This window comes from Myripristis murdjan, chromosome 11 (genome assembly GCF_902150065.1).
Source record: "Myripristis murdjan chromosome 11, fMyrMur1.1, whole genome shotgun sequence".
Taxonomy (NCBI): Eukaryota; Metazoa; Chordata; class Actinopteri; order Holocentriformes; family Holocentridae; genus Myripristis; species Myripristis murdjan.
In genome coordinates, this window is record NC_043990.1 from 15,495,847 (window position 1) to 15,507,198 (window position 11,352).

Sequence of the window (11,352 nt, forward strand, 5' to 3'; positions counted from 1 at the left end):
TGACTGGGAGATGAGCTGTGTTGCTTGTAGACCATCGCTGGTGCTACTCGGAGTCAGCTGTAGCTGTAAAGTAGCTAATGTCACGTTATGTTGAGTTACGATAGGCTTCATTACAATGGAAAGGAGCGGCACTGTGCTATGTAGACTTGTATGCTCTTCATGTGCTGTTTCCTCGTTAGTCTTTCTCAATTCATGTAACCCTCTGGACAAAGCGGGTTCCAACAGGTGATAGGAAGTTTCTTAGCTAATTAGACTCCGCCGTGATGTCCTATCCCCCCATCCATTACCGCCCACAGTCGGCACAGAGGGATACTCAGAGCTGAGCCTGAGCAAGAAGCAAGATAAATGGAATCATCAGCAACCATCAGAGACACATTCTGCATCTTTTTGGCAGACTTACTATGTGCTTGCTTTTGGATGAAACCTTCTGCATTACCGTTTTCACTTTACAGCTGAGCTTAGCCTCTCTGTCCCGCTCCTAGCTGCCCTCGCTGTCCTGCAGGTTTTTTGCTCCTCCCTGGTGGTTAATGAGCCACACCTGGGGTCAAGTGGATACAGACCAGGTGTGACTCATTAACCACCGGCGAGGAACAAAAGCCTCCTGTGGTGCTTCAGGTTCAGTGACATATTTCTGTGATAAAATATGAGGAATAGTGATAATGTCCTGGTGTTATTTAACACAGCCCAATCTGTCACTGACACTTGCTTCCCAGAGCAATGCATTTAGTAACCAATTACACCATTTAGCGTGACTGACTATTAAATACATTATATATTAGCATTCCTAAAATAAAAACACATTAACATAACATTCTCTTTCGCAATGCAGTTATGCCTATTTGCCTATAAGTCTATTTGCTGAACATATGACCTAATATGCATGTCGATGATTATGATATATGTTGTCAATGTTTAATAAGCATACAATGCTAAACTGTGAAAAATTATAAATATAGCATGCTAATATACTAATTTGTGTACAATAAGCCATACATACCCACATATTCTGCGGCGCTGATGTGTTTTCATCCTCCACTCAACAAGCTTATTAAAATCTATTGTTGACTCATTGATTAACCAAAACAACATACAAATTTGTACCAGCTGATTGTTACAAAATGGAGATTTGTCTAGCTAATACACACACATGCACACACACATGCACACACACACACACACACACACTCACACACTTGAACATGACATGGCGTAAAAGGAGCCTTGGTGTTTTGAGTGTGTATGCAGCCCATTAATTCATGTCACCATGGTAAGTAGAATACCACTGATATATGTGCATTCATCTGTCCATTGTATAACATTAGGCTAATTGTTGGCAGAAAATACATATGATTTAGTGTCACCATAGCAAACATAATACCACTGATGTATGTGCATATATGTAGCCATTGTATAACATTAGGCTAATTGTAGCACATTAACTTCATCTGCCATTTGTCACCCTTCAATGGATTAATCAGGTCATTATGAAAACGACGCCTGTCAGACAATATATCAGACATTCATTAAGGTGATTTTTCACTGTACTTTGTCATTCAAGACAAGATATTTGTGTTTCTAATGTATTCATTATTTATGCTGATGATGTTGATGTGTTCATCAATTTCGATGGAGTAGAGCAACAAAATCACATCTAAATCCAATTGTCGTTACTCTGGGGGGTTTTGTGGTAATCACTTTTATTATTAATGTTTTGTGAATTGTGGACTGAAATGCACCTCTCACTTTTCTCCGACATTGTCCATTCTTTTGTTCTTGTCGTTTTCCAATCGCTTTCACTTCTATTCTGTCTCTATCTCTGCAACCATGACAAAAAACAAAAAAACAACAACAACAATAACAACAAAAAACCTGTAAGCCAAACAGTGGTAACTCTGTAACAAAACGATGTGAGATGTGCTACCAAACAGGGCTGGTGCAGATGGGAATGCCTCCGTCAGTTTGCCGTCTCTTGTGTTTTGATTTGCACTGATTAAGAGAACCTTTTTTTTTTTTTTTTTTTTCCTTTTTTTGTGCCATTATCTGAATGCTTTGATAACACAGTTGCATCATTGTCTTTTTGATTAAAGCTGCAATTTCCTTTACCAGCTTGTGTTTACAATATAATGGGCCTTCCAGCAAAATACCTGAGTGAGTGGCAGAGATGGAGAGAGAGAAACAGACAGAGAGAGAGAGAGAGAGAGAGAGAGAGAGAGTGATTGAGCCTCTGAAATAAACAAAATCCTTGAATACTGCTATTGTTGAAGTCATTGCTTTCTCACTTTCTCTCTCTCTCCTCTTGTCCTTCTCTCTCTATCTTTTTGGCTCCCTCTCTCTCTCTTTCTCCCTCTCCCTATCCGTCTTCCCCATTTTAACATTTCCTTTGCCAAGTGACTTTCTTTTCTGCTATGCTCTTCTTTCTCTCAGCATTATGAGGGAGAAGAATGGGTCTTTTTTTTATTCCTTCGCTAATTTTTTTTTAATACTCTTTATCCAATCTGTTCTCTGATTTTTTCTTCTCTTTTCTGTATTCTGTTCTCCTTTGCAGTGAAGCGATCAGTAGATTTTAAATCGCGGGGCGTTAAATTATTCCCTGGCAAAGACTCCAGCAACAAGTTTTCAATATGTGAGTTCACATCTTAATGTCACTTTGATTATGGCTAATGAACTAACTTGTGATGGCTTGATCTGGCTTGGCTTATTTTTGGCTTTTATTTAAGTTTCGCTTTGGTTTGCTTTTGTTTTTTTGTTTTTTTTTTTTTCCCCTTAAAAAGGCTGTGTTCCTTTTTGACGCAGTTTAGTTGTGCTAAATTGAACTTTCCTAACTGTTGTGTGTTTACATGTCCCTTGATGCATACCTTCAGTACATACACAGGTTGAAAATGACACAGCCTTTGTAAGAGTGTGCTTTTGCATTCTGTCGGCTGCTTCTGCGTGTTTTTGTTGTCTGATGTTTTGTTGATGTGTTTTGGTCATGGTGTCATGGTTTGTGCATGGTTCTTCATGGCTTGCTTTGATATAATTAATCACGGTTTGTTCTGATATACTTAATCATAGCTTGCTCTGGGCTTGTTCAGGGCATGTGAATTAGCTGTTGTGATATTGTTTACCCACCCCACCTCTTCTCTTGTCTTGTCCTCTCTTCTCTTCTCGTCTTCTCTTCTCTTCTCACACACTCAGCCTTTCTACATGTTTTTTATTGACATTTCTACACAAGCAACCCAAGCTTCAGTGAGTTGAAAAGGTTCCCCATCGAGTTCATTTGTAAAATCACAACAGAGAAACAGTGTGTACAGTTAGTCGTGTCTAGATTTAAGTTCTGGACCATTGTGATTTGGGAATAGTTTGATTGATGAGATCCCTGTCTGCTGATGTTGGTTTAACCAACGATTCATGCTCACTGAGAATAATTTATGGCCAAGAGTCATCAAAAGGTGAACCACCATATAGACACATTAAAATGCAACTGATGCATTCAGGATCCAGTCTTTATAAATGTTAGATTTTTCACCCTGTGCGCACAGTACTGCTGCTGAGGGCAATGCATTGCCAATTGGGATCATTCACTCATTGACTTTTAGAGGGGACATTTAGTAGGATTAGGGTGACCAGATGAGAATGGATGAAATTTGGGACAAGGGAGTTGTGGCTAGGCCTGATGTCCACCAGAAATTGATGCAGAAAAGGCACATTGCTGCATAAAAATTCACCAGAATGCAGGCAAGGATGTGTTTGACACTCAAAATGTCCTGTGGAAGGACCTCCCGACCCCCCGTTTAATGTGTCCTCCCCAATGGTCAAACAAAATCTATGACCATGGCTATCCAGTAACTAATCAAAACTCAGGTTTAGTCTAATTTCCGGGACAAATAGGACAGCAACTGCTCATAAGTTGGGTCTGTCCTGAATCTTTCGGGTTGTCTGGTCACCCTAAGGAGGACACAAGTGCAGGACACACCATGGGTCGGCTTTAAAAAGTATTATAATTTGTATTCATGCTTTGCTATCACTAGTTCAAGTCATTTTTTTCAAATGATGGGTATCTCATTTTGGGACTAAACTCTTGAATTAAAATCCCTGAAATTAAAATATCAACAGTGTAGCGGTGTTAAATGTTTGAAAGTCATTTGACGTCATGTAAGCAGAGCAAACAGAGCATAGACTTTGAATCCATCCAGAAAGATACACACACACACACACACACACACACACACACACACACACATACAAATACTCTCTGTCCATCCTGTCTGTTAGTCAGTATGCATGCTTGGTTATGATCAATTTGATTTATTTATTTATATTTTTTATTATTTGCTTGTTTTCTCTGTTAATTGTGATCAGTGTGTGTGTGTGTGTGTGTGTGTGTGAGAGAGAGAGCGAGTGCTATAAAAATGTTTTGAAAGAGAAAGAGAGACAAACAGAGAGCAGACAGCAGATTTGTTGGGCTTCCTGACAGGTTGGAGAGTCATGGTTGAGATTTGATTGTACAGATGTTAATTTTTATGTTAATTAGTCTAGCTCTGATTGGTTCAGATGTTAATTAGCATTGCTCTGATTGGTTCAACTCTTCAGTGAAGCACAAAGCCAAGCAATCAATGCATATGTATGTATATATCTGTGTATGTTTATGTGTTTGTGCCGTACATATACATGGATATCTTTATGTGTCTGTACATATGATATATATGTGTGCATTTGCCCATGTATGTGTGTGTTTGTGTGTGTGTGTGTGTGTGCACAATACTGATACTGTAACCAGTCCCTCTGTCATGGTGTTAATAGTCCAGATGGTCAAATTAGCCGCTCCAACAAAGCAACAAACTACTACTGTAACACACACTCCAGCACACACACACCGCCCTCCTGCTGGGTCTGTTGATATGCACTAAACACACACGCATGTTAGTCAAATAGCCCAGACACGCTAGCTGGGTGTGTGTTGGTGCGTTTCCACTCGACCTATTTAATTTGTATTTGAATAGTAGAAGTAGTAGTAGAAGTACATAAGAATAAAACCTCAAAACAGTTTCTCCTTCTAGTAAGATTTCAGAAAAGTGTGAACGAGTGAAAAAAAAAACTTAACTAAATCAAAATGAATAAAAAACAACACACTCAATCAGTGCAGCCTGGTTTCACATTCAAGGGTGTGTATGATTATGAGGGGAATTCAAAGATTATTCCGATAACTTTCCTCTCACCCCGGACTCACACTCATTAAAACATGGTGGAGTTCCTGCGATGTGGCGACCCAAATTGAGTAAAAATAATTTCTCAACAGGGGACTTCAGGCTCATTATAATATTACTACTAGTACACTGTGCACTATTCATAACCCGACCAGAAACCACCTGCACATGTTGGGCCCTTATTCATAGTACGGGAAACCAGAGGAAGAGGCTTTCATGTGCATCTTGAACTGGAAATTTAAAAGAAAAAAAAAAAAAAAAAGCTTTTTAATTGTAAAACAGTTTCTTTCTCTTTGGCCGACACATGTTTTTTTTTTTTTTTAAAATTCTCTCTCTCTGTCTCTCTGAGTCTTTATCTCTCTCTCTCACTCTCTCTCTCTCGCTCTCTCTCTCTCTCTCTCTCACACACACACACACACACACATGCACGCACATTGTCCAGACCTCAAAGTTAACCCAACAGCTATGTTTCTTGAAACTTAAATTATTCACTGTGTGTGTGTGTGTGTGTGTGTGTGTGTCTTTGTGTGTGTGTGCGTGTGCGTGTGCGTGTGTTTATGTGTGTTTATGTGTGTAAGGAGAAAGAAAAGACTGTAAAACTGTAAATGGCTATGCTTTACAGATATGCAGTTACATATGCAGGTCTAACCCAGTGTGTGCTGTGACTTGTTAAGACAGCCAGCACAACATAGCTGTTGGGTTATTTACTTGGAAGGATGGTAGAGAGACACAGTCAGACAGAAAAAGAAAGAAAGAAAGAAAGAAAGAAAGAAAGAAAGAAAGAAGGAGGGAGTCAGTAAACTGTCTGCAGTCATTAGAGACAGAGAGAGGGGCAGAGCTGAGGCAGAAACAGAGTAGAGATGCTTCATGTTAGATGTGTGTGTGTCATTATTATGTCGCAGTCTCTTCAAAGTATTTGTACAGTTCTGTCTGTTGTCTCTGTTGTACCGCTGTGATGTTTGGACTGTTACTGTCAAGATTAGTGCTCTGTCTGTCTAAAAGAGTTGATATGGTATGTGAGTGCTGCGTCTTCCCTGTCTGTCTACCTAGCCGTCGAACCTGTCTCTGTTTGCTGCTCTCTCAGTCTAATCTGCTTCTCCCTCGACCTGTTCCTCTCTCCGGAATGATTAAGTGAGGAGTTAGACAGGCATCTATCACTGAAATTAAAAGTATGTGTGGCATGATGAAATTTCCTGCGGAAGACTCGAGCCGCGGCCTTCCAGCGGAGTCGCAGACACTCGTAGATTTATGCCAAGGTGCACTGAAGCACTTCTGATGGCCCCCGTTCCTCTTTAAAAACCCGTGTGTGCCATTGTTATATGGCTGACATTTAATTTGTGGAGTATTTTATACCAGTTCAATCCATACCCATACTTCTCCACAATCACGATTGGCTGTTACAGGTTTAACATTCAAAAAGTCTGCCTTTTTTTTAATTCATTCCACTCACAAAATCAAAATGGAAACTTATATCAGCTCTCGAAATTGGTTGTAAGTGAATCCTGATGCTTGAATGTGGACAGTGTCGCAGACTTAGTTAGCTGTGACATCTTATGCCTGTCTCTCTTTTTCTCTAACCTGTCTTTTCCTGCCTCTTCACCTGTCTCTCTGTTCAGTAAACGAAGGTGGCGTGAGACAGGCGTCCAACTCCTGTCCCGACCCGGGAGAGCCAGAGAACGGAAAACGCCATGGCAACGACTTCAGGTTCAACACGCAAGCAAACACACACTCAGATTCATGCACATACAAAAACACATTTTATAACCCCTTTTACACGGACATATTTTTCCAGTTGTGTGACTTCCCATCTCTCCCTCTGTGTGCGCGTGTGTGTGTGTGTGTGTGTGTGTGTGTGTGTGTGTGTGTGTGTGTGTGTGTGTGCGTGCAGCATTGGCAACATGGTCCAGTTCAGCTGTGGAGAAGATTACGTTCTTCAGGGCAGTAAGACTATCAGCTGCCAGCGGGTGGCTGAAGTATTTGCTGCCTGGAGTGACCATAGACCGGTCTGTAAAGGTAAGAAATGACACACACCGTACACACACCGACACTTCCCTAACCTCACACAGCCAGCTGAGATCACTTTCGTTTGATTCATGAAACCATCTGGGAACGCGCCGACCGATGTGTCTGTGTGAAAGTGCCATCTGGTCGTTTGGAAGTCACCAAAAGGCCCGACCAATCAGCGTTCTTTTAGAAACTCCAGGTGTGGTTTAGGCGGTAATGACAGCTAACAGGAGCAGTGCATGGAATTCAAGAACAGAAGCGACGTTTCAATCACCTGCCGTGTATTTATTTTTAAATCCCCATTGTTGCCGTTCCTGTTTCAAATAGTTTGAACACAAGAAATCCCATACTCTTGTTTTTTTTTTTTTTCAGTTCAAAAGGAAAATCAAATCAGACTTTCCAGGCATTCATTGGCAGGGACCAGGGGCGTTGCTAAGATCTGAAGACATCAGGGGCTTAGCGTAGTGAGTCACTGGGTATTGCTAATGACTTTTTGATGCAATGTGTATAAAAATACAGAGGCCATGATATGGTAGGCATCACAATACACATACACACAATATGCACATAAAAAACTATTTATTACTACTTCCATATCAATTAAAACTATTAAGTTAATAATGTTGATTTAATGTGTGACTTTTAATTAAGATTGCTCCTATTGCATAGTGTGTATTTTACTCTGTCCAGAACAATAATTACAGTACTTATTGCCTAGATTTTTGTGCAGGCAAAAAATTCAACACACAATTTATTCAGAGATGGATTGGGCTACAAAAAATTCATCCCTAGATGTTTGACCAGACTGGCCCAATACTCACTGTCTTATTATTTATATGAAAAACTGTAATGTAGTAAACTATGTAGGTATCATTTATTGGACCTATACATAGTTGTTTCTGCTAAAAAAATAAAATAAAAAAATAAAAATAACTAGTAGGCCTATGTATCGATTTCCGTTTTTAAAAATTAAATCATTGTATTTTATTGACAATATTCATGGAGTTATTTCAGACCTTTATAATGATACAAGATGTATGAAAACTGGTAAGGGATCAGGCAAGTTATTCCCAAATTTATTAGAGGTCTGTGTCTGTAATAGACAGGCATTTGTTTCCAGCTGTTTCTTAACTGTTCTACTGTGTCAGGCATATCACAGCAAATAGAAACATGGGAAATGAGGCATATGGCTCTATCAGAAGCAGAATATCTTGCCTATTATTTACTAAAAGGCTTTGGATGGACACACACACACATACACACAAGGAGATGTGTGTGTACAGAGAAAGAGATATGATGAACAACCTGCTCTTGCCAGAAAGTTAGTTTAGGTTGTGGTCTCCTGCTTTCAATGTATTCACACTATTAACTCACTTGTTACCTCTTGTCTGTTATTCTCTGTAACTTGTAATGCTAGGTTAATGACTTTTTGAATTCACAATGTTGAATGGTCAAACTGCTTGGCTACCTTTACTTTTCCTCTTAAAACAGAGAGACTTGCTTGTTTCTTCATCCTTCCTCTGGTCTTGGTGCTCCTGCTCCAGTGGGAGCGCTTGTATTGCTCTTTTCTCGCTTATTGCAATGCCTTGTCGCCAAAGTAAAGTTTCACTCCGCTACATTAAAATGCCTTAAATGCAATAAAATTTCCAAACGAAAGAAACATTCTGGGCTGGCATTAAACCAGCCCCTGTTGCCTAGGCCTAACAACGCCACTCATATGGATACAACTGCAGACAGACAGAGAAGCTGTTTTCCCAGTTGTGAAAGTAAGAGAAGAACTCTCGCACAATTAGCGATCTACATTGCCTCAAAATGTTGTCCATGTGTTTCTCTTGGCCTCTCTGCAGCATAAGTTTGTGTTGGTCAGGACTGAGTTCTTAATGGAAAAAAAACACCACTTCTGCTTTCCAGCCTCGGGGCAGAAAATTTTGAGACAAAACACTCCATAAACCAGTGTTTGCTGTGTAATGCCTCACCGACATGCTGCAGCTGTACGATTCCATCGGTGGGGTTATGATGATTATTGTTCAGGACTTTAAATTATATACCTAGTGTCCCGAATTTTGGTAAACACTCATGTGAACAACCAGTTAGGCTGTAGTTATGACAATGTTCAATGCAATGCAAATCAGTAATACACAAAACACTTTTTGTAAAATGATGCTGAAGGATCCATAATATACAATATAAGTGCATTTTGTTACCATTACTAATAATTTACACTTATTTGGGTTTGGTGTTGTTTTTGAGGGTTTACAAGTGTTGGTTTCATGGCTGCCACTGTTTTAGTCTTACTTTTTCTCAGATACACACACTGAGGTAGACTCAAACACACATATACACACACGCACATACACCTACACACACAGGCACGTGCACGCCGCAGAAGGAGTGCGACAGAGAGAGAGAGGGCGTCTGTCATGTTAAATGCCAAAGTCGTTTGTCATGTCTCCCTTCACTAGGCTTCAGACTGTGGCTGGACACACATACTTTAACATAAAAACCAATATTCTCTGGGTGTGAACGTGCATGTGTCTGTGTGTGTGTGTGTGGGAGAGAGAAAGAGAAAGTGAGGTACTTTAACATCTAACTACTAATCACTGATATATAGAACCAAGAGGGAGCGAGGAGGAGGAGGGACAGGATGAGGGAGGGTGAGAGATGACAGGGGGAGAGAGGGAAGGGGAACTAAATGAAGAGTTGCTCCACTAAATGACATAACCACCATCTCTTCCTCTTAAAATGATAGCCACTGTGAAAGTAAAACTCACCACGGAACATTATTGAAGGTTTTATCCATCATTAGAAATTTGCATTTTAAAGCTAACATTGTGGGGAGATTATTTTTGAATGTAAGTATAGACACCATAATGTGAATCTATTACAACTTTAATGGTGCTAATTAAGATAATCTCCTTTTTCGAGCCCAGTCGGCCAGGGTTTGGTTATGATTTGATGATGGGATGCGAGTCCTTGTTGATCACCGCAGGGAAATTATCTTGTCATTTGCCCCCACTCCGTCCTGAGGTCAGAGTGCAGAACTGGCTATAGACTAGCAGCCTTGGCGCCTGTAGGGATTCGATATCACTTCAGCAGGGCAGATACTTGTCGGCAGCAGGCCTTAACCTCTTGTCCACCAGATGACTGACCTTCATTAAGCTTATTGTTGCTGTGACACCACAGATGCTTCGGGGAGGACAGGAGGCAACCTCACCAATACAGACAGGATATGACAGCCTCACTTCCTCTTCATTAGAGACTCACCTCCCTTCTTAAAAAAAAAAAAAAAAAACCTCTGATTGGTCCCTGCCAAACTGCCTCGTTATGTAAGTCATTATCAGCGATATCACAGTTCTGCTATCCTTTGATTAGCTCTTTAAGATTGTTAAGGGTCATTAAGGATTCATCAGCACTAACTACTTCTTAACAAGCAATTAAAAGTAGCTGTCAACATTAAGCCAATCAGCTCTTTAGTCTCGCTTTAACCTGTGTGTGATTGGCTAAACCCCCCAGAGGGAGACTGCCAGTGACATTAAAAGTCATTGATGTTGCTCTCTGAAGCCCTGAATGGTTAAAGATACTGACCTCTGTTGCCGGGAATAACGCAGCCATCAGTCCCCAGTCAGCAGGGACCTTTTGAAGGGAACCATGAGGGGAGGGTGAGACATTTTCACTGAACTACTGTAGCTTCTCAGTAGCAGGTGTGCATTTTTAAACTTCTGCTGAATGCAAAACACAGCGGCTGATATTCCCAGTGCACAGAGCTGTGCAGTGGGAAACTTTTAGACAAAGCCACGACATAGCTTGAGCCCCTTGTAGCCTTTCCAGTGTACCATTCTGCTGTGTGCTCGTTGCTAAGTAACTGGTAATGTTTTCATTGCACTTGATCTTTAACTTGAGCCATATCACCTTGGAGATGTTTTGGTAGTCACAGATAGTCCACCAAGGTCCTATAATACAAGCCAGACTCTCTGGGTATGCTGCCATACACCAATAGCTACTTCATATAGCCGTAAATGCTATAGTAATCCACAGTGGTACCAACAAAAACGTGGTTGGAACAGGGGAAAAACTTTGAAGTTCTTCACTTGATCACTTTTATCACTGTTTGCTCCATGCAGGCCCACTCAGCAGAACTGTAATACCACAAACCTGTGTAATA

The 11,352-nt window shown here is 40.5% G+C and overlaps 1 protein-coding gene across 1 annotated transcript in view; it reads left to right on the forward strand.

Moving 5' to 3' along the window:
- The window catches only part of csmd3b (CUB and Sushi multiple domains 3b), a 409,385-nt gene that overhangs the window by 264,047 nt on the left and 133,986 nt on the right, over nucleotides 1-11,352 (forward strand). The window contains exons 7-9 of the mRNA XM_030063400.1: nucleotides 2,546-2,623; nucleotides 6,803-6,890; nucleotides 7,075-7,199. Of these exons, the coding sequence (XP_029919260.1) occupies nucleotides 2,546-2,623; nucleotides 6,803-6,890; nucleotides 7,075-7,199 (291 nt within the window). The remainder of the gene's footprint in view (nucleotides 1-2,545; nucleotides 2,624-6,802; nucleotides 6,891-7,074; nucleotides 7,200-11,352) is intronic.